The sequence below is a fragment of the Pongo abelii genome, chromosome 14, assembly GCF_028885655.2.
Source record: "Pongo abelii isolate AG06213 chromosome 14, NHGRI_mPonAbe1-v2.0_pri, whole genome shotgun sequence".
In the NCBI taxonomy this organism is placed as follows: Eukaryota; Metazoa; Chordata; class Mammalia; order Primates; family Hominidae; genus Pongo; species Pongo abelii.
In genome coordinates, this window is record NC_071999.2 from 84,339,757 (window position 1) to 84,363,901 (window position 24,145).

At 37.8% G+C, this 24,145-nt stretch overlaps 1 protein-coding gene across 3 annotated transcripts in view; it reads right to left on the bottom strand.

Annotated features, from left to right (window-relative positions):
• Positions 1-449: 449 nt before the first annotated feature.
• OBI1 (ORC ubiquitin ligase 1) overlaps positions 450-24,145 on the bottom strand; it is a 45,808-nt gene continuing 22,112 nt past the window's right edge. For 2 of the 3 annotated variants that reach the window (XM_054528627.2, XM_024257575.3), the window contains exons 4-5: positions 22,896-22,984; positions 2,403-5,262 (exon numbers count right to left, since the gene is read on the bottom strand). In XM_054528627.2, coding sequence (XP_054384602.1) covers positions 3,720-5,262; positions 22,896-22,984 — 1,632 coding nt within the window. In that variant the 3' untranslated portion in view covers positions 2,403-3,719. 3 annotated transcript variants of the gene reach the window in all.

A 24,145-nucleotide genomic window follows, 5' to 3' on the forward strand; every position in this document is an offset into this window, starting at 1 on the left:
CCTTTAAATAAATGACACACATTAAATACGTGGAATACTGTTTTAAGGAGAATTGAGGGACGTTTCTGAATATAAGCAGTGGGAAAATACCTTAGTCCAACATAGATGCTTTCAGCTAGGTTAGTCATTAGTAAATCAGGTTACACACTCCAGATATCCATGTCACAGTGTGTGTATTTGGACTAAAAAGACACATCCTTGATTACAGACAGAACTACAATGAGGCTTACCCCTTGTCTTCGTCCATCCGTACTGCTATGACGAAATGCTTTGGACTAATTTTTAAACAATTCAATTTTATTTCTCATTGTTCTGGGAGGTCCAAGATCAAGGCACCAGCAGATTCTGGTGAGGTCTCACTATCTGCTTCAAAGATGGTATCTTCTAGCTGTGTCCTCCTCACATGGCGGAAGAAGCAGGGAAACTACCCCAGGCCTTTTTTTTTTTTTTTTTTTTTTTTTTTTTGCAACCTCGCTCTGTCACCCAGGCTGGAGTGGCAGGATCTCGCCTCACCGCAACCTCTGCCTCCCAGGTTGGAACGATTCTCCTGCCTCAGCCTCCCAAGTAGCTGAGACTACAGGCACCTGCCACCACGCCCAGCTAATTTTTTGTGTTTTTAGTAGAGATGGCATTTCACTGTGTTAGCCAGGACGGTCTCGATCTCCTGACCTCGTGATCCGCCCGCCACAGCCTCCCAAAATGCTGGGATTGCAGGCGTTGAGTCACCGTGCCTGGCACCCAGGCCTTTTCTATAAGGGCACTAATCCCATTCACAGAAAGCAAAGCCCTCATGACCTAATCACCTACCAAAGGCCCCAACCTCTTAGTACTATTACCTTGGGTGTTACAACATGTGAATTTGGAGGAACATAGATTTAGATCATACTACCCCTAAATTTAACCTGTGACACAAAAATTTTAATTTCTATATTTGAGTTTCTAACGTGTAGTCATATTATCAAAGACATTTAAAGTGCCAATAGCTCTGAATGTATCCATTAGCTTTAACATATCAGAAAAATGATTGGAAAATATGTAACATAAAACAAAATTCTGCTTTAAATTAGCTCTTTCTGGCTTTTCTTTTTTTTTTGAGACGGAGTTTCACTCCTGTTGCCCAGACCGGAGTGCAGTGGCATTATCTCGGCTCACCGCAACCTCCGTCTCCTGGGTTCAAGCGATTCTCCTGCCTCAGCCTCCCAAGTAACTAGGATCACAGTCATGTGCCACCACGCCTGGCTAATTTTGTATTTTTAGTAGATACGGGGTTTCTCTGTTTTGCTCAGGCTGGTCTCGAACTTCCGACCTCAGGTGGTCCGCCCGCCTCGGCCTCCCAAAGTGCTTGGATTATAGGCATAAGCCACCGCGCTGGCCTCTGGCTATTACTTCTGTTAAGTGGAGGACATGATTCTTCAAATTACAAATGTGAATTTTCACTTTTATGGTTTCATTGAATCCTCAGTCTATTGTAACAAGGGTCGGCAAATTTTTTTGTAAAAGACCAGATGGTAAATATTTTAGATGTTGTAGGTAATATGTAAACAAATGAGTGTAACTGTGTTCAAGTAACTTTATTTAGAAACAATGAAATGTGACTTTAATATAATTTTCCTGTGTTATGCAATAATCTATGGATTTTTAAAAACCATCTAAAACTGTAAATTCCATTTTTTGCTCACAGGCCTTTCAAGGGAGATTTTTAAAAAAGATTAAAATGCATAAAATTGAATTTTATGATTGGCCAGGTGTGGTGGCTCAGCACTTTTGGAGGCTGAGGCAGGAAGATCACTTGGGCCTGGGAATTCAGGACCAGCCTGGACAACATAGTGAGACGCTGTCTCTGCAAAAACTAAAAAATCAGCCTGACATGGTGCGTACCTGTAGTCCCAGATCTGTGGGAGACTGAGTGGGGAGGATGGCTTGAGCCCAGCCCACCCGAGGCTGCAGTGGGTCATAACTGTACCACTGCACTCCAGCCTGGGAAATAGCTGCAGGCCAGATTTGCTCCATGGACCACAGTTTGTTAATGTATTATAAAATCAATTAAGAAATGGTAGTTTTTTGTAATCCCAGCACTTTGGAAGCCGAGGAAGGAGAATCACCTTAGGTCAGGAGTTCGAGACCAGCGTGGCCAACATGGCGAAACTGTCTCTGTTAATAAAGTACAAAGATTAGCTGGGTGTGGTGGCAGGTGCCTGTAATCCCAGCTACTCAGGAGGCTGAGGCAGGAGAATTGCTTGAACCTGAGAGGCGGAGATTGCAGTGAGCAGAGATCGTGCCACTGCACTCCAGCCTAGGCGACAACAGCGAGACTCCGTCTCAAAAAAAAAAAGGTAGTTTTTCCTGGTCTTTATAGGCTAATTCAATATATGAGACAAAGAATCATCATCAACATCAAGGAATACAGGGCTTATGACATTCTTTATTCAATTCACATAGAAAAGCATGCAGTATTAATGTAAAACAGTACAATATTAATGTAAAATGTTCAGTGCACATTAAACAGCATACAAACCCATTTTTAAAGGCCTATATAGGCATACCAAATACGTTTAGAACAATACACTTTTTCAGAGCCTAAATTAAAAATTGTGCTTACCTCTTACCTATCTTCACCCCCTCAACACTTTACAGAAAAGTTTTGTCCTACATAAAAGATATTCTATCAGCCAACTGAAACCTCTTTTTCTTAAGTATGGAAAACACAGCAAGCAAAAATGCTACCATGCATAGTTTCCACAAAGAACAGTAACATGCAAACAAGAAACATACTACTCAAAAGAAGACTCCCCTGGAATGCAAGTGGATCAAGAACTTGGCGATGAGGTCTTTCAAACCTGTACATCTGGAACAATGAAGCTATGATGTTTTAGGTTCCTCTAAACCCAAGTGCTCCATGCCTTCTTTCCATAGTATGCTAAATTTCTGATTTTACACACATACACACACACATACACACACACACACAGAGGAGAAAATATAAGCTACCTAACATAAAACAAATGTTTTCATAAAGAAAATGTATTCTTTCATACTAGTAGAACATTTTCACAAAACTGGACAAAACACAATGCTAAAAAATGCAAACATATACATAAAACCTAAAAAAAAAAAAAGTAAATCAATATTGGACTAAGGCTAGAGTGCTATTTCTCCATCATGGCCCTGCAGAAAAACTAGGCCATCATCACTAAACATAAATAAAAAGGGACAGGTAAAATAATTTCCACCCTAGGAAAAGCTTAAACTCAAGTGTCTTATTGAGCAGCATATAGACAACACTAAAAGTTTTATTTAAGAAATCCAAGTTCTGAAGACAAGTGGGGCTTATCAACAGGCCACTGTATCTAACAGTTAAATAACATTTTTTAAAAAACAATGTACATCCAACCGAGATACGTATCAAATTCAGTAAAAAAAAAAAACCAAAAACAAAACCAACCAACCAATCAACCAACCAACCAACCCCAAAACACAAAAATAACCTCCTCCCTAACTTCTCTGGTCACAAAGACTCCCAAATAAAAATGAAAAGAACAAAGTCTTTTCAAAATGAACAAAAAGCATTCTGGGTACAGGTTAATCCACCATCCTGACTTGATACTTGACTAAAGATTATCAATTCCAACTTGTATAGAACTTTTATGAGGAAAAAGGTAACTTTAACAACTTTTCTATTTCTCTCAGGACAAAACCACAAATGACACCTTTCTAATGAGTCAACTTTTAGTTGCTTTTGATGGGCTGGCATTGGAAAGGCTGCTCTGGATTTTTCTTTTTGTTGATTGATTCACATTTTTATTCCTCTTTTCAGGCACAAAGGAAGTAGACCAAGGAGACTGAAGATGGTTATGAAGACTGTGCATCTCTGAGGACATCTTAAACAAAGATGACCCAAACCTTTGATCTTCAAATAGTCGATGTGAACTGCTTAACAAAATGCCCTGGGAAAACTCTGTCTGAAACAAGCAGCTTGGGGGTTTGATTTCATTAGTTACTGGACAAGAACTGGAATGGAGTGAAAAATCTTCATTCATTTCTTGGTCAGATGGAGAGAGGAGAAAAAAAGAAGTGGGTTTCCATTCACTTCCATTTTCTAACTGATCATTAGTTAGAGAACCTTTGGAAAGGTTTAGCTCAGTTTTTTCTTCCAACTTATCAGGTTCCTCAAGAAATTCACTGCCTTGAGATGACTTTGATAACCCATCCAAATCCAGTGACTTAAAACCATTATTACAAGGGCTCTTGCTGTTGTCTGACTCTGACATCATTGAATCCAATTCAGAGATTTTGTCAAGGTAAGCAGCATCCATTGATGCTTCACTGGATGTTCTTGTCCGGTTCATTTCAAAAGAGCGAATAGAATTCAACCTTTTGGATACACATGAGCCTGATTTCTCACTCAATTTTGAAGATATTTCTCCAACAGAATTTGCTATCGTGTTCCCCTCTGAACTTTCAAAATCTAAGTTTTGGGCATAGCTTATGGAACAACAGTCCCAAAATGCTGTCTTTGGGGAAGAAAAACATTCTGATTTCTTTTCATTTTCACTTCTACTTATATCATCTTCTGAAGAATCTTTATTAGAAACATTTGAAGAATCACAAAAATCATCAAACACCAATTTTCTGAGATGGTTTGAGTGCTTTTTGGAACCTCCTGCTTGGACCACAGGGCTCTCTCTATTTTCTGGAGTACTGAGCTGAAGGCAACTAAGGGACAAAGGAGTACAAGGAGCTGGAAGATCATAAAGTTCTTCATCTTTGTAGGGTACACAATCACTTGGTTTATTCCCCCATTCTCTTTCCAAATAAGTATCCATACTTGTATCTGTCACATCTAACATTACTTCTACCTGTTCTTGATATAGGTCTTTGTTCTTAGAACAGTTAAGTTCTGCTTTGCTGGTACTTTCCTGCCTTGCAGAACTGGTGTCACACAGTCTGCTGCTGGAAGGCTTTGCTAGGTGAGAAGAACTGGAGGTGGATGAGCTAGGCTGCTTTCTGGCACTATCACCTTGATTCTTTGATGCCACATCCTCCTCACTGCCTTTGCTCCCTTTGCCATCTGCAGGAAGTGCTGTCTGGCAAATGGAATTCATAGCTTCCTTCTCTTCACTTGAATTTTTTAGCTGTGCAACTTGAGATTCTAGTTCCTCTATATACTTATCACTTCGTTCCAGGGCTTTCTTGAGGCGACTGGTTTCACGCTCATACTGTTCTACTTTGGACTGAAGAGCAGCAACTGCAAACCTTCCAAACCTACAAAGAATGGAAAGACAGTTAATCTTATAACTCAAGCTTTTTTCTTTTCAAGGTTTGAGAGTGCAAACTGTCCCAGGCTATTCTAATTTCACCTAACAGTGACATTTCAGACCACTCAATGAGTAGGGCAAAGGCCAGATATATATTTTCAAAAAATGGTTTCCCCACTTACATAATAATAAACATATGATAATAATAGCAAAACCTAATAGGATATTTTTGTGGTTAAATCAGACCTATGGTAGCAGAGAGGCAGAAATGTGCTGATGATTTCCCCTCGAAGAGCTGGCTCTATCAATTCAGCTCATATATGCATGAAGAGTTATCCCCTAAAACAATGGCAAAGATTTATAACATTTGAACAGTGGTCTACATCTTGAAATATTTACATTCAATCATTTTCCTATCATACAGCAGTGTTTTACAATACATTTCTTATACAATGTCACCTTGTCAAACAGAAAATGCCAATTTGAAATTCAGAAATCTTAGCAGTCCCAGGAGGGGTGACTTTAAATACTTATTTGGGCCCTTTCTATTACAGCCACCCTTGATCTGAAGCTTTTCTGTGGGTTTTCAGAGCACTGGCCTTTAACTCATGTCAGCACTACTTATTTTTGGCATTTTACAGCTGTGTGGGACATCAATCTCATTTCTTTCAACTTTGAAATACGAAGTCAGTGCTTGTGATTCCAATATACTAGGCAAAAAAAAAAAAGGAAAATTTGTACACTTTCCGAAAGAGAACATTTTGGACAGTGACTGAAAAAGAATTCCTTTATTCATAAAAAATCTACTCCTTTTACACCGGGATTATCTTGCTCTTATTTCCATCAAGAATGAGTACTGTGTTAAGCTCAGGAAACAATTTTTGAGTACCTAGTATAGGTTAGGTGGTATATTTGGGGCTGGGAACACAAAGATAAAAAAGACTGTCTAGCTCCAAGGGACATAAAATATCTACCTTAAATTCAATCTTATCACCAAAAATAAATTCTATCTTTCAGGAAACTTCTTATGAGCCAATAAATAACATAAGCCTTACATTCTAATCCCATGAAAAATACCTTATCTCCTCCAAAATTCTTTTCAAAGCCTATTCTTAATCATCTTTTTGATGATTTATATATTGGCCCATTTCTAAGAATTAAGGGATTGTCTGTTTGGAGGAAGCTATGAGAAGGTGACTTTGAAAAATTATTTTTATCTTTGGGTTTATCTTTTTCTTCCTTTTTTCCCCTAATTTGAAAAATAATTACAATTAAGAACATGTATTTAGTATTGAAAAAAAAAACTACAAAAAAAGCAGAAGCCAATAGCAATTGCCCCTCTTAGAATCAACCACAACATGTTTTCAACTCCCACTTAATGCCCATCACCTCCTAAACCACTAGCCCAATTCATTCCCCATCTCAACCCCTACATAATCCCTGCACTCTTATCACTGAAGGAAAAAACAGAGGCAAAGGTAAATATAGAATCATAAAATCTCAAGATTAGAAAGGGCTTTAAAAGACATGATTGCTGAATATTGATCTACTCACTGCAATTAACTGAACCCCCAGAGAGAGCACACTCCCTTCAACTTCTAAAAAAAACAGCAAAAACCACAGGTATAACAAAAACAAAAGCAACTATAATAACAAGCCTCCCCATTTTAAAGACAAATTTTACTACTGTGTTTGGTTAAATGAATGATGGGAATTTTTCTTCTTTGTTAAAAATGTTTTGGCTTATAAATGTAGTACTTCACAGAGTTGTAGTTCTGTAAGAGAACTTTTAAAAAGTGGGCAAAGACCTTTCAGTACATTAGGTACAAATGTTTGTGAGTTCTTGATTGTAACTACTCTGGCATAATCAAATAACCCACGTTTTTAAATGGAAAAACTGTGTAGTATGTTTATTTAATGCAAATAAGCAAAAGTGACAGCCTTACATTTGCTTATCAAGATAAATTTTTTCAAGTAAAATTTTTTATAATAAAGGTATCTCCTCAGATAAAAAAATCAAATGACTTAAAATCAAATAATGCTACTAAATAGTCAGTCAGTTGCTACCAAAGGATATCTTAGGGAACTCAGAGGCCTACACACAGAAAGACTACTCAAAAATAAAGAATGCTTCCCAAAATATTATCAGCTTCTTGTTTCAGGGTTTTAGCTTGGAATTTCAAATACAGTATCATCTTAAGATACTGTATTTGCCTCTATATTGTTTTTTTTTTTTTTAGAAATTATGTTTTTAAAAGAAGTAACATATGGTTTGGAGTTGAAGTCAATTACAGCCCTAAACATAATTTTTGTGTTATTTCAGAGAGAAGTAACAAAGGCCAATAGCAGATCACATATGAGAGGGACAAGCAAGCAAAAGTCACTGATGGAGTCAGGCTGTTTTCTGAAAGGCCACTGCCCCCAATTTCCTTAAGTTTCATTTCAGTACTCTATAAATCGATAATACTTTCAGTGATCAGGCCCTTCTCCCATGCTAATAAGGGACATGTGCTGGTGGGCAGTCTGACAGAAATGTATACTAAAAGCCATGCAACTGATCAATTAATCAATTCATGTAATTTATTTGCTTGCTTTCTCCCACGTTAGACTAGAAGCTCAAGGAGAGCAGGTAGTTTGTCTTATATTCACTGCCAGATTCCTAGAACAATTCCTGGTATACGGCACTTGCCTGTTATGTATTTCTTGAATAAAAGTCATTCTCTTACTTTAAGATACACTAGTGCCTTACGCTGAGACAGGGTTGACACCACAGGATAAGCTAAAGGTCCTTGGCCTTCTTTTACATGTTAAGTATTATGACAGTCACTGTATTACTAAACTAAACATGTTTAGTTTACTACATTTGACTGTTTATTTCACTGACACCCAGGAAAGCAACAGAGACTGACATATATACAGTACAGCCTTTTTTGCTACAGGCTTGGCATTCTATACTGCTCTACCCCAAAAAACTTCACCTTAGTAAGACTGCAAATAGATGAGACTTTTGACATGTGTCAGGAAATTTTCAGCTTATCCAAGATAACTATATTAAATTTGGCAAAGGGCAATTTACCTTATTATAGAGAAATAACAATTAGGGATAAGTATCTGATGCTATACTTCCATAGAAGGAGGATATGAGCTTATTTATCTTTGGGTTTTAATACTTTTGTATTAACACTAATTCTAGATATTTCCAGTACACAACACTAAATGAAGCTATGCCAAGGCAAGCCAGAGGGATTTCTAATATCATTTACCATACTTCCTCCTTTTCTTGAGCAAATTTCAAAATGGAGTATTTTTATAAACATTCCATTAGAGACCAAAAGGCTTTGATTTTCAAAGTAGCAGTGATGGCCAAAGGCTTCATTGTGCCAGAAAAAAACACTGTAGAGCAAGTTTGGGAGCTACAACTGGTATCGGAAGTGTATTCTGCCAGAATCTAACAGAAGCTTAAAGGATTTTTCAGCTTGCAATATTAACTGATACATACATTCTGGATGAGAGAAAAGGATGCGAGTTCCCCTTGTCCAAATAGCTCTAAGAGATACAAGATCATTTCTGTCCCTAGTAAAAGAGAAATGGAAGTCCTATTGGTATGACCTTTGAGGTGGTATAACTAAACTAAAGAGCATCTCTAACAACAAAAAGTTCCTAAGACCATATTTTCTTATAGTCTATCACACAGAAAAACAGAACGTGTTTGAATAAAACAAATGTGGTAAAAGAATACCACACCTGAGTATCAAAAAACTAATAAGCTCTAGTGCTATGCTACTATCCTTGAGCAATTCACTTTGCCTTTCTGGTTCTCAATGGCAATTCCAACAAAATGGGTAAATGCAGCAAGCCCAGTGGGTGGCCAAGACTGCCAAAATTCAGAAATGCCTTCTTGAGGAGGAACAAGGGGGACACTGGGGAAGTCAGTCCACTTGCCTCATCAAACTTTGACTTTATATGTTTTCCTCACTTGGTAGCTGAGGTAATGAAACAAAGTGAAAGCTATCTTTGGACCTGGACCAGCTTTTGTGGTCTGGCCTATCTGACAGGTTTTCAGTGTTGATATCCTTGCTTTATATGGTTCCAATATGCACAAATTTCAGTTACCATGGTTTAATTTACCAGTCACCCAACAACATGGTTCAAATTTCAGTTACCACACCATTATTAATGAGTAACTGCATGAAGTAACACCTTCACTTCTAGCTTTTCAGTTCAAAAAACACTACATAAATAACAGACGTGCTTCATGATCAGTGACCCAGCAAGTCACTTCTTTCAAGGTCAGTCAGTGATTAGTCACTGTGCATTTACCTGTTTTTCAGTTAACATACAGATAGCAAAGTGTGCAGCTGGGCTGCTCCTTGTCTCCCAGTAAAAACCCACATGACATTTCACAAAAACAGTTAATAAAAAGACAGAACTGGTCAACAAAGATGAAGGTGTAACAAAGAAATAAACAATGATAACACTGGAAGTGAAATTGAAATCAAATGTAAATGTAGTTACAGAAGAAATCACTGACTGCGGGAATATTACAACAATGTCAGTCCATTCAAGAAATTCTAGATATGCCAGAAGCACTTTGTAGAGGCAAACTTATTGACATGGATGAGAAAAGTGGTGGTAAAAAGGATGAAGATGTCTAGAGAAAATGACAGGCTGACAAAACACTTCACACTAAAGCAATGTGGAGCTCTTTCACGATATTGAGGGCAAAGGATAAAATGTTGGAAGTTGATGCAAACTTAGGAGTGTGAAAATTCATCAAGGTATCAGAAATGATGCTAGCTTCATATCATAAATTATATGAGAAGGGAAGCACTATTCAAATTATTCTCCAGAAGTTTTTCACAAAAAAACCACTAATTCTCAATATTTCTCATGTTTCAAATTGTACTGCACAAGTATCAATCTACTAAATATCACTTTTACTGTTTCTGCCTATCCATATACATATATAATTGACAATAAGAGTTAAATGTTTCGACAAAGTTGCTAAAGGTCATCGAACAATTGTGATTTTTCCCATTAATTACTAAGATTGCTTTGGTCCATGGCTCATGCCTGTAATTCCAATGCTTTGGGAGGTGAGGCAGGAGGATGGCTTCAGCTCAGGAGTTCAAGACCAGCCTGGGCGACATAATGAGATCACGTCTCTCCAAAAAAAAAAAAAAAAAAAAAAATCAGGCACAGAAGCATGCGCCTGTAGTCCCAACTACTCAGGAGGCTGAAGCTGGAGGATCGCTTGAGCCTGGGAAATCAAGGCTGCAAGTGGGCATCATAAAGTAATGGTTGATTGATATGGGACAAAAACAAATAAATTTATGTGTCTCAAATATTTTTCTTTAAAAAACTGCCACTTAATCTGAGAAAGAATGATCCATTCATAGAATGGATTTTATTGTGGACTTGCCTGTCTACATAGCCATAGTAGCTTCTCATTTCCTGAATTTCAGAAATATTAGGAAAGTATCTTTTTCCTAGGAAAGATAGGTTTCCTTAGGAAAGTAAGGTTTCAGAGAGAAGAGCTTTCCATTTGCCCTTTCCTTTCTTAATTATATCTCCCAACGCACAATCTACCAGTTTCAGATTCTCTGAGTTTCCTAACTCCTCTTTTTGATTACATTTAATAAGTGAGTAGCCTTAACAGGAGCTTTGTAGAAATCTGAGTTTTGACAGAAGTGGGAAGAAAAATAAAAAGGTCCTGGTACTGGTATCTATCTCGTGTACATGTGTGCAGGGTGGGTGGGGCACATTTTAGGAAAAGCGGACAGGGAGGACCAGAGCTGTAGGAAACTCAAAACTGTATTTAGGTGGTGGGGGAAAAGTTCAAAGCCTCTGGCATCTCTTTTCTCTCACCTGCTTCCTATGGATCATTTGTGCATTACCCATCCTTGTATACGTGTTGGGAGGGTAGAGAGGAAACATTCTGTCTTTAAACTACTAGGGAAGTTCTGGGAAGCAACCCATACATTTATACTGTTGCTGAGCTGTATAATTTGCCAATGTTTCCTCAAGAGAGTTTTCTCTTTTTAAAATTAAGCTCTCAGTTACAAAACTGCTACATTCCTAGAGATTTGTTAATCATAAAAGTACTATCTGTGGTCAATCCTAGTCACACGTGTTGGTTCCACAAAAATGTTAAATGAGATATACTGAAAGAGAACATTTAAAAAAAAAAAAAAAAAAAAAGGAAAGTGAACTTTTGGCTGGAATTTACCAAAAGTAAGTGTAACAAATACATCTTTAACATTGTATAACTGACTACTATTGACAATGATGATGACAAAAAGAAAAGCAGCTGCCACAATTCATTAAGTATTTACTTGGTATCAAGCACAGTGCTATATGCTTGATATATATTATCTCATTTAATCCTCATATCAACTTTATGAAGCAAGATCCATTATTCTTATCTTAAAAATGAGAAATGAGAAGCTTAAAAGGGGCTTAGCAGAAGGAATAGGATTTGAATCCAAGTCCTTCTGACCCCATACACCATGTTTGAAACCATATTAAATACTTGAACATAAGGCCCTTCTTAAATAATATCAGCACCTATTTATATTTCATATCAAAATGTAGACTGGATTTTTCTAGGCACAATGTGTATACAGAGTCAATGAACTAGCATTCTTGTGCTATTTATCGGTACATACACTGGCTAATAGAAACACAGAGAGGAAATACAAAAATTGTAGGAAGACATATAGTATGTATGCACAAATTCAGTAAACATTTATCAAACAACCACCATATTTTAGGCATAAATCCAGTAATATTTTGAAATTTTAAAAGATCATTTATTAAAGTGGACTTGCATGAAAGTAGCATTGACAGACCACCCTGGTAAATGCCAACCCAAATATTTAACCAGAGATATAAAGACTAAGTTTGAAACAGAGCTGAAAGCATAATACTTAAATGTACTATGTATAGAAAGTATGTATGATAAACTTGCCTGGTTCATGTACAATCAGCAGGTATCTTCAACTACAAGTAAAAGATGTTTTTTATATGAAATGAGAAAAACTAAATACAAAATTTTAAGGCCTAAACATCACATGGGTTATTTCTCAGGGTATAATTAAGAGAAATAAAAAAATACAAGCTACGTTATGTTGCATCTTAGTTTTATCACAAAACAGAAAGTGTTCCAATATTTGCAAAAATAAAAAACGCCAGAATTTCACCCTTAAAGACAAAGTTGATAAAGACAGGGGAACAAGACAAAGAATTATGCCCTTGCAGTAATTCCTTATCCCTCCATCTTCTAAAAGTACCATTTAAAAATCAAAGTAGAGTTTGCTTTTCAAGTTTTCAAATGAAGAGCAGGGTTAATAATTAATAGCTCATATTATTAACACTATATTATTCATTTATTTTTGAGACAGGATCTCATCCTGTCACCCAGACTGAAGGACTTGAGTACAGTGGCATGATCACGGCTCACTGCAGAACAAAATTTTAAAGGAAATTCTTTGTGTGTTTATCTTATTAAACCAACTATGCATTTGTAGTTAAAAACTGTGGTGAAAATTCTAGCTGAGATGCCTTAGAAATTAATAAAAATGACCTGAGTGTTGAACAGTATATGTGAACTGAAGAGGAACAGACAGGTCCCTTTTGTGGTAAGCCTCTAAGGGCTGACCCACATAGTATTGGGTCAGCAGATGGATAAGGAGAAATAAGAACTAAACTGTGTTCCATGCTGGCCAATTTCACCCTACTTGCTTCTATGGCAATTGGAACATGGTCTCTGGCCTTCTGTTTGGAAACTGCAACTAGTTACCCTCCATTTCCAAGGCTTCTTTCCTTCTCTCTGGGCAGCACACTGGGCAAAGCTGCTCAAAACAGGATGCCTAACTCTAAGTACTACTTTCTCTGCATTGCCTGTGAGGACAGACTACTCTTTTTACTGTGGAATAAATTCTATTCTATTTGACAAATATATCTCATTTTGATTCCATGCAGAAATGCCCTCATTTTCTCCCCTCTGCTCCCTTCAACCAACCAAGATCAGCCTTGAAATTTGCAGGACATTAACAGGGATCCTAATCTGTCATGGAAAGGAGAGAATATTAAGACATGCTATTTCATATATTTTTATTTCTAAGAGAAATAAAGGACTTACATATTTTTCCAGAATAAAATAACCTTAACAACAAAATCTCAATACTGTAAAAGAGTGCAACTACTGTTGAGTGATAAAAAATATACTTAAAAATCTCTGGATTAGTATCTACCTGTCTATACATTTTCCACCTTAACTAAATTATCTCTTATTCTCTCTCAGCATGAAACAAAATCTGAAAGAAAATGAAACAAAACAAAAAACTGATCTAGATACCCTGTAATTATTACTCAGATGACAGTTATTGAGGACTAATGGGTGCTCAGGGGCTATGAAGAAGGAAAACGAAGGAGAAGTGATCATTCCTCTTCTCAAACAGTTCATAATCTCTCTGACAACCTTACTGTTTAGTCATTAGCATGCACTGCCACCTCCCCAAGTACCTTATCAATACAATAAAGACAAACTGACAGAAAACTGCAGTACCTGTCTATCCCCAATTAGCTGAATACCCAGAGAAGGGTCCCTCAGGCAGCCAAGGGGCCTGAGCACAACTGGCTGTCACAGTCTGGCCCCAGGGTATCATCAGGCTCCCCTGACAGTCTACAAGTTCCCCTTCTGGGAAAACCAAAGGGCATAGCAGAATCAGTCATTGGATCAGGCTAGGGTCAAATACTAGGAATCACCACAGTTGTCAGAGAAGAATCGTGATAAACAAAAAAGGCCAGAATAGGTCAAGAAGGGACAACAGCAAGAGCCAGCCAGACCAGCGGTATTGATGAGGAACCAAAAGGTTAGAGCATTACTAGCATATCTTGAGACATAGTTTAGAAAGAGCAGACCTGTGAAATGGAACTGCACAGCTCACAGTCAGCATGGAGACAGGTAAAGGAAGGAAAATCTGGCTCAAGTAAATAAATGCAGACAAGAAACTCAAGACTGTAGCCAGGCAAGTCCCTACTATCACCTCCTCTGTTTCTAACTCTGAATCTCTGGCATAACTTAAAGAGGAAAGCTTCCAGAAATCCTTTGCTCTAATTTGTAGAAAGTCCCAGGAATCTCTGATTTCCTGTTCTCTTACATCCTTTGTACTTTAAGCTTCAAGTATTAGAGTACAAAGACTCTTTCCTTCTGTAAGACTCCATAAAAGGAAGATACACACACATATATACGTATTTTGTACAAATACACAAATGTGGATTTAAAAAATATGTCTTGGTACCAAGGAGCTGCCAGATTAACTGGGTACGACAGTCATGCAAATGATCAATATACAACATGATCATTAAAACAACAGGGTAGAAGAAGAGTAATCGAAAGAACAAGAGGAAAATGCTACCTTTGTCTGGGAAAATTATGGAAAGCCTCACATATAAACCAACAACTGGGCTAGATCTCAAAGGACAGACAGGGATTAACCAGGAAGAATGAAAACAAGAGAGGCTAATGTGGAGAACCAGGGAAAATACAATATGGTGAATGTGGGCCCAATGAGAAATTCAGCATAGCCAGAGCAGAGCACAAGAAGGGAGGGGCTAGAGAAGAGGCAAGGATATTAAACTGAAGTTATATAGTAAAGATCCTTTTATACTAGACTAAGAATACTGGGGCCAGGCATGGTGGCTCACACCTGTAATCCCAGACTTTGGGAGGCCGAGGCAGGCGGATCATGAGGTCAGGAGATCGAGACCATCCTGGCTAACACAGTGAAACCCCATCTCTACTAAAAATACAAAAAATTAGCTGGTCATGGTGGCGGGTGCCTGTAGTCCCAGCTACTCAGGAGGCTGAGGGCAGGAGAATAGCACGAACCCAGGAGGCGGAGCTTGCAGTGAGCTGAGATGGTGCCACTGCACTCCAGCCTGGGTGACAGCACAGGAAAGAAAGGTAAGCAGTAGAAAGGCTGTTACAACAGGCTAGGCAAGAAATAATATGGATCTAAACTAGTGAAAATGAGAAGATCGATTACAGAGGCATTTTAAAAAGGTAGGCTACAGAGAACATACTAAAGTACTAAAGTCATTAAGAAGGACAGGAACAAAGCGGGTCTTTTGCATGGCATGAGGGATTATGAATATGATTTTTTAGACATACACATTCCCCCATCCCACCTCTACCTGTTTTATTTATTCTAAAAAAAAAAAAAGGGATACATGTGCAGAACATTCAGGTTTGTTACATAGGCATATGTGTGCCATGGTGGTTTGCTGCACCTACTGACCCATCCTCTAAACTCCCTCCCCTCAGCCCCCACCCCCTAACAGGCCCTGGTGTGTGCTGTTCCCTTCTCTGTGTCCATGTGCTCTCAATGTTCAATTTCCACTTATAAGTGAGAACATGTGATGTTTAGTTTTCTGTTCCTGTGCTAGTTTGCTGAGGATGATGGCTTCCAGTTTCACCCATGTTCCTCCAAAGGACATGATCTCATTCCTTTTTATGGCTGCCTAGCATTCCATGCTGTATATGCACCACATTTTCTTTATCCAGTCTATCACTGATGGTTATCTGGGTTGGTTCCATGTCTTTGCTATTGTAAATAGTTCTGCAATAAACATATGCAAGCATGTATCTTTATAGAAGATTTATATTGTCTTCCCATTCTTTATACGACACATTGTGTCAAGGTAATAGATTTCCTTTAATCCTCACAATAACGCACCCTCATTTTATGTTAAAAAAAAAAGACTTCAAGATTAATTTATCCAATGTTATTTACTTATTTATTCATTCAATTATTCAAAAAATATATATCAGGTATCTTCAGATACTGGGGGCTTTGAAAATGAAGGGGATAGGCAGCAAGGAACTTAGAGTTTAGAATGGAGGAGACAGACAACAAACAGGTCACGCAATTAAATGAACAAGATAATTTCAGATAGTGATAATGGCTGTGAAGACAATACTATAATATTAATTGCTAGCTATGGACTCTGTTAAAAGGGTATTTTAAGTTTCATTTCATTTAACTCTTACTATTACTTACAAGATAGGTAGTACTATTAACCCTATTGCACAGAAGACAAAAACTGAGATACAGAAAGGTTAAATATCTTTGTCTAAATCACAGAGCTAGTAAGTAGACAAAATTAGTGTTCGGTCATACGGAGTCTGGCTCCAAGATTTGTGTTCATAATCACCATGCTCTACTGTTTTACCCAATCATGATTTTATTATTATGGTCTTCTGTTAAGGCAGTAAAAGGTGCTGAGTGAAAGGGCTGCTTTAGATTGAATGATCAGAAAAGGCTTCCCTTCATCTGAGGATTGAAGGAGACAGCCATGTAAAGATCTGCAAGGAGAATATTCTAAGCAAAGGAAATAAACGCAGCATGTTTTAGAAACAAAGTCTAGTAGAACTGGAGTAGGATGAGATGGAGGAGTTAAGAATTAGACGAAGAAGAGGTGGCAGATGCAGACTAGCCAGTGAAGAGTCTGGATTTTATTCTAGGAAAACACTGAATAGTTTTAAGCAGGAGATTTAAATAATTTGATATGTACTTTATTAAAAGACAGTTTTGAGTATGGTGAAAATGAATTGGGTAGGGAAAGGAGGAACAAAATGGAAGAAGGGAAATTTGAATCCAGGAAGTCTGATTCCAGAGTTAAGCTCTTAACCACCATGCTCTGTGGTTAATTTGAGGTATAGAATCTCTGGTAAAGGCACAAAAAAGATAGATGAAAACATGAACCTGCAGTTCAGGAGAGAATGTGAGGTCAAAGATTTTGATTTTGTTTTGTAATCTCTGACATATAGGCAGACAATTATTAAAGCCCTAAGTTAACTGATTTTAAATTTCATTTCTGATGGCTCAAGAAATACAAATAGAGCAAAAAAGGAAGCAAGCCCAGGTCACAATCAATGAAGTCTATTCCTTCCTCTTCAGAACACTTCTGTTCATATATTAATAACAGAAAATATTACTTACTGCCCAGAGTATCTAGAGCCTTTATCCTCCCCCAAAAGGAGCTGAGGCATTGGTGAAGACTTGTCCATAATGACAAGCCTTGGGGTTGCTGTACAGTAAAATGAATTGCACTCAGGGAACATTATCAAACCCATAGATCTCACTAAAGACACAATGACAGAACACATAACATTCCTGCATACATATTTATAGAAAGAAAAGCCATTAATTCAATTATAACCAAGTTTGATATAAATGACCTAATAGTATATCCCATACTATTAAGGTGAGTTAGTAGCTGAGGACAAAAATACCTGCTCTACTAAATCCTCATAATAGTTGGTGACATAGCATGATCCCTGCCTCAAGTGGCTAGAGAAAAAAAAAAGTGGCACAACTGAACAGAGACATGGAGAGAGGGCACAGAACTTTCAAATGCTTTACAAGTCAATTCTTCACATCTCTTCAAGTTACAAAATCACTAAGGAACTTCTAACTCTACCAAGGGTAAGTATATCCACATTGCTTGGCACAGTTTAGGAGTAGTAATTAAAGTCAAGGGAATTTAGGAATATGAGAAATCCAGTACTTAAGTGTTCCCTTCAGCTTCTTCCCTTTCTTGATGTTTCTTACCATGTGGAGGTGTGACACGCTTCACATTCCCCACTAAATATTCAGACTGAGAACAGGCCCTTCCGCTTAGAGTAGAAAGTGGTGGATGTAGTGGAGTCATGCTACCAAGCTATAAAAATAGAGCGATGTGGTCACAATAGAGAGATGTAAAAATTACATGGACCTTTGCTTTGATAAATTTGAGAAGAAAGCTACTGTGCTTACTGAGTAGTACCATGATATGTGGCTACTACTACTGGAGAAAAAGGACTGGGGCTGAAGGGACCACTTAGTACTCCTAACAGCACATGCTGTTTTCTCTCACTCAGAATGCCTTTCTCCTCCCTGAAATCTCCATCCTTCAAAGCTGGGCTTAAGTCCTTTTTGATAATGATCTTCCTTATCCCTGCAACCTAACCACCATTCTCTGAACCCATACTGCTGTCTCAATTATTTGGCTTAGTACCTGTTTAGCATTTGTTTCATATATTTTCATGTCATGCCTTCATTAGCTACTTTTCTGGAAGCAGGGACCATGTTTTGCTGGGGTTTTTTCCTTAATATAAAAAATTTTAACCATTCACAGAAGTAGGGAGAACATAATAAACTCCCATTTACTCATAACACATATTCAACAATTATCAAGATTTGTGTCTTATTTCCTTTGTATGTATATCCTTTGCCTTTTGCCGAAGTATTCTATAGTTCATGTTTTAGGATGCATTTCCAAAAGAAAATATGGTGCCATAGACTAAATGTTTGTGTCCCCCATAAATTCTTATGTTGAAACCTAATCCCTAAAGTGATGGTATTTGGAGGCTGGGCCATTAGGAGGTGACGGTATAATATTTAAAGGTAAGGGCTTCTGGGGCCTATAGGTCAAAAGATTCAAGCCCTCATAAGTGGGATTAATGCCCTTAAAAAGATGTCCCAGAAAGCTCCTTTGTCCTTTCTGCCATGCGAGGATACAGCAAAAAGACACAGCTGTCTATGAAGCAGGAAGTGGGCCTCACTAGACCAGCTGGCACCTTGATCTTGGACTTCTAAGCCTCCAGAACTGTAAGAAATAAATTTCTGTTGCTTATAAGCCTATCAGTTTACAGTATTTTTTTATAGCGGCCCAAAAGGACTAACATAAATGGTGTTTTCTTAAGTAATCACGATACCTAAACAAAATTAAGAGTGATTCCTTACTATTATTTCGTTTAACACTTGCTTCATATTCAAATTTACCCAGCTGCCTTTAAAATGTCTTTCAACAGTTTGTTACTAATCAGTATGCTAACAAGTCCACATTGCATTTGGTTATTATGTTTCATAGTTCTTTTTTATTGTAAAGCAGCACCCTCCCTCAATGACTTAATGAAGAAACCTAGTCATTTTTCCTATTGAGTATCCCACATTCTGGATTTGTCTGTATGTTTCCTCAGTCATAAGAGTTATGCTTTTTTCATTCATTTACTCAGTAGATACGTAGTAGGAGCGGCATGGGAGCCAGAATCCTATAAAACGCAGTAGCTGCAATAGTGACTACATATTATAGCCCTGGCTCAAACAGAACAAAGTCATAAAACAATTACACAAAGTGTTAATTATTAGCAGTTGTGACATTTGCTAAGGGAAAGTACAGGTAATAAGAAATCACAGCAAGGGAACCCAACCTTCTTTAGGGGTCAGAGAGAGTATTTATTTTGTTCAAAGCATCTAGCACAATGTTAAGTAAGGAAAAATTCATTATTTCTGGGTTGGCAAGTGGAGTAAGTCTTCTTCACATATTACTCTTGTAAACTTAAAGGTCATATCACCACCCCTTGAGCTCTGAAGAGCAAATCCGAATCTCTTAGGAGTCCAAGTTAGGGGAAACTGAAGGGCCAAACAGGTGGTTTCCTCCAGGTGAAATAAATTTAGAAGCACAGTAAGAATTCAGAAAGTGGCTAAATAGATAAAGCCAAAGGAAAAGACTGCATTTTCTGGACCACGAGTTTGGATATTAGGACAATGAATTTTTGGCAAGGAACAGGATGAATATTACTGAAACCTAGAAGAACATGCTTAGTAGGCTATCTGCCACATTGCTCAAGAGGGCTTTTAAGTTAAAATTGAGGAAGGAAAAACGTCCAGGTACACCACAGCAGAGGAGACAAATGATAACCAACACCTTCATTTTAAAAGATTATGGTATTGGTTTTAAAAGATTGTATGTAAAATATATTCGTTTTTATACAATACCATGTTCTTGAGAACAATGTAAATCTCCTTTGTTCATACCAGATTTTAGTCAAGTTTTTGGAAAATAGCGTGGTATGTGTTGGAGCATCTTAGAAAGAAATATGTTCTGTGATGGACTGAGCCATGTCCTCACCCTCCCCTCCAAATTCGTATGTTGAAGCCCTGACCCCTAACATGTCTGTATTTGGAGAAAAGGTCTTTAGGAAGCAATTAAGGTTAAATGAGGTCATTACGTGTTCCTTTAAGAGGAAAAGAGGACAGATTTCTCTCTCTCCCCCAACCATATAAAGACATAACAAGAAGGTAACCATCTGCAAGCCAGGAAGAGAACCGATATCACAACCCGACCCTGCCAAATTCTGATGTGGAACTTCTAGCCTCCAAAACTGTGGGAAAATAAATCTGTTGTTCAAGCCACTCGCCTATAGCATTTTGTTATGACAATCTGAGCTAATACACCTTCCTAATATTTTTCCCTCTCTAGTGTCTAAACTTTAAAGCTCTCTCTTCTGTATGATTTGTAGAATACTTCTGCTCAACTTGTAGGATACATTGGAGACTAAGGCCAAGTGTATACAAAAGTATACCCTGACACCTAACCAAGTAGAAAAGAGAAAAATAGTTAGTCAAGGCATTTCCTAAACCAAGGGATTAAAATGGAATGGGTGATTTTTACTTGCTTGCATTTATTTGTGAACTCTTGAAATGTCTTATTCTTTTCCATACAAATAGGAGCTCTCCTCAGGTGAACCAGATCTGGGTATTTTCAGCTGTGGTCAGCTTCTCTCTGAATCCCACTAGGGTTTGGTGATGCAGAGTAAACAAGGCTATAAATCAAATGCAATGCATTTAATACCTCAATGCATTGCAAATCGATCTGGAATATGGTTTCCAGCTCAAATCGCTTTTCAAGTGAACTGTTCCCTTCCCCTGAAGGGAAGCAATGGAAGTTAAAGACGGAAAATCCTAAAGTTATATTGGATTCAGATGTGCAGCTCCTTTTCTGAGAGTAGACAGAGGCCAAGTTTCCTCAGGTGAGATTCTTCAGTTCTTTATCCAGTTTGAGCCATGGATATTTTAAAACACACATCCTTGTGGCTGGCATTAAATGTGAAACCTGGTGGGCAAGTTTTCAAGAAATAAGAGCTACAAACAAAATAGCTTTCGTTCCATTCAGCATGCTGTGGGAAATGGCTAATGGACAAGCATTACTGTGACTGGCAAGGCAAGTTGCCAATAAATGATAGGCGTAGAGATTCAAACCACTACATAACAGTAACACTTCCTAAGCTTATTTCACTAATTTGTCAAAGTAGGACATTATCTGAAGTGAAAGAAAAATGGGGTTGGAGAGCACAGGGGAAGAAACTATTTAAACGTAAAAGCCATGCTTCTTTCTCATTGGTTAGTTATCTCTGCCTCCAGTAATTATGGTTAGCTTCTGCCATTTCCTAATACCACATCTGGTTTTACCAAGGGCAACATTTCCTCCTTTTGAAATGACAAGCAGAGAGCTATTTCTGGTAGGATAAATTTCCATTGTTTGCTTACTCCTGCAATGTCTTTTTCCATTAGAAAGAAATGAAGTCCAGTGGTTGGATGGGAAGAAAGTGTGGCGTTCTCATGTGCCCTCCCTCAGAGAGGTTGCTGGACATTGGGGGCCATATTGTCTTCTCATTTGTCATCTTTTTTTTCTAGAAAAAGAAGAACCTTAAGTGCTGTCTGCGATCTTTTCTCCATTTGCAACCCTTAAATCTCAACTCTTTCTTAAAATATTGAACAGACAAACTGTTAAGCAGTCCAATGCTTTCAAATTCTTATCTTCTGGAATGGAATAAAAACTACTCCACAAGGGAAAAATAAGTTCACTTAATTGTATAGTTTTAAATCAGCAAAAAATTCAATGAACAATGTCCTAAATTCTATTTCAGATAGGCTTTTTAGTGTAATGGTTAAGAGCACAGACCCTGAGGCTGGGCTATCTAAGGTCAAATGCTATTTCTTTTTGTTGTTTTTGAGACAGAGTCTCGCTCTGTCATCCAGGCTGGAGTGCAGTGGCATGATCTCGGCTCAATGCAACCTCTGCCTCCCATACTCAAGTGATTCTCCTGCCTCAGCCTCCTGAGTAGCTGGGATTACAGGTGTCTGACACCACCCACAGCTAATTTTTTTGGATTTTTAGTAGAGATGGGGTTCTGCCATGTTGCTCAGGCTGGTCTCGAACTCCTGACCTCAGGCAATCTGCCCAACTCTGCCTCCCAAAGTGCTGGGATTACAAGCATGAGCCACTGCACCCCTGGTCAAATGCTATTTCTAACACTTCCACTTGTGAAGGTTTAGGTAAATTAATTTAATCTCTTTATGCCTCCATTTTCTCATCTGAAAATAGAGAATAATAATAGTTCTTCATTACAGGTTGTTGTATCTTGCAAAGAGAAAGAACTATATGAACACTAACTATTACTAAGACTATCTAAGAAAATAGCTAAAGGGCATTACCTTAATCTCACTACTATGTTAGTACTATGAAACAGTTATATGTAAAACCAAGTCAATGCTCACTTGTGTTAGGTCACATTATTCACCAGATAAGAAAAAAGTACAGGCATAAAATTCTTTCTTTAAAATTAGCCTTAACCGAGACTAAAATTTTACCAATAACACGAAGTATAAACTTGGCTTTTAAAGGCAAGACATTCTACCTAAATCTACATGATTAAATGAAGAGTCAAACAAAAAACAAACCCTCACAGCAGCCTAGTCTAAAATATTGACATAATCTGAAGCATTGCTCTGTGAGCAAAATACATACTTTTGAGGTGATCTGTTATCAACTTCAGCCTTCAGTCGTAAATTCTCCCTCACCAGACCACCATTTTCCAATTTCAATTTTTTATTTGCCTAAAATAACAAATCGAAAATAAGTAAGCAAAAGCTACAATAAAAGTGCCTTGTAAAAATTACAACATAAGCCATCTGTATTTTTTAGAGTGATAATACCAGAAAACTGAATAGTAGAACATGGCCTTCAGAAACTTAAAATCACTACTGGGAATGACTTCAGAAACTGAATACTACTGAGCATTTTAAATCCATATTCCCCAAGCACTTTGCAAATATCCTATCCAGGGAAATAAACGAAACTATGTTAGTTAGCTTAGAGTCATTAAGGGACCATACTAATGGCAAATATATGTGTGATTTTTTTTCTTTTTCACATAACTGAATATTCTAGGCAAGGTTACATACCACATGCAATATCGGCAAACTAATACTGAAGAGTTAATTCTTGAGCTTTGAAACTGATTTCTGGGGTGCTGTTTAAAAATACGTTTTTCTAGTAATAACAAATCTAATATGATTTAACCACTTGATTTTTTTTCTTCAAAAAGGCTTTTCCAATGTTCTGGCTCACAACTTCTAGGGCCCTCAAAATTGGATCTATCTATCTATCTATCTATCTATCTATATTTTTTGAAAGAGTCTTGCTCAGTTGCCCAGGCTGGAGTGTAGTGGTGTGATCTTGGCTCACTGCAACCTCCACCTCCAGGGTTCAGGTGATTCTCCTGTCTCAGCCTCCCGAGGAGCTGGGACTACAGGCGTGTGCCACCATGCCCAGCTAATTTTTGTATTTTAAGTAGCGACGGGGTTTTGCCACAGTGGCCAGATTGGTCTTGAACTTTTGGCCTCAAGTGATCCACCTGCCCCAGCCTCACAAAGTGTTAGGATTACAGGTATGAGCCACTTGCCAGGCCTGGATCAGTATTTTCTAATAAATTCTATGAATTGTTCTTTGATTAAAAAAAAAAAAACCTTCCAAGTATGATTTTCTTTCTTGAATTGTATAACACCTAAAAATTACCTAACAGGACACTAATTGCTAGAAAATCTAGAGGCTCAACACTGATTCTGGACACACTGAAAACTAGTGTGCTTAAATTTTAGAGTCTTAGAAGCTACTTCCTTTAAATTCCCTACTCATTGCTTTTACGTATTACAAAGAAAAATAACACTCCCTAGACTGGAAAACAACCTCACTAACCTGGGAAAGGGAAATTCTTT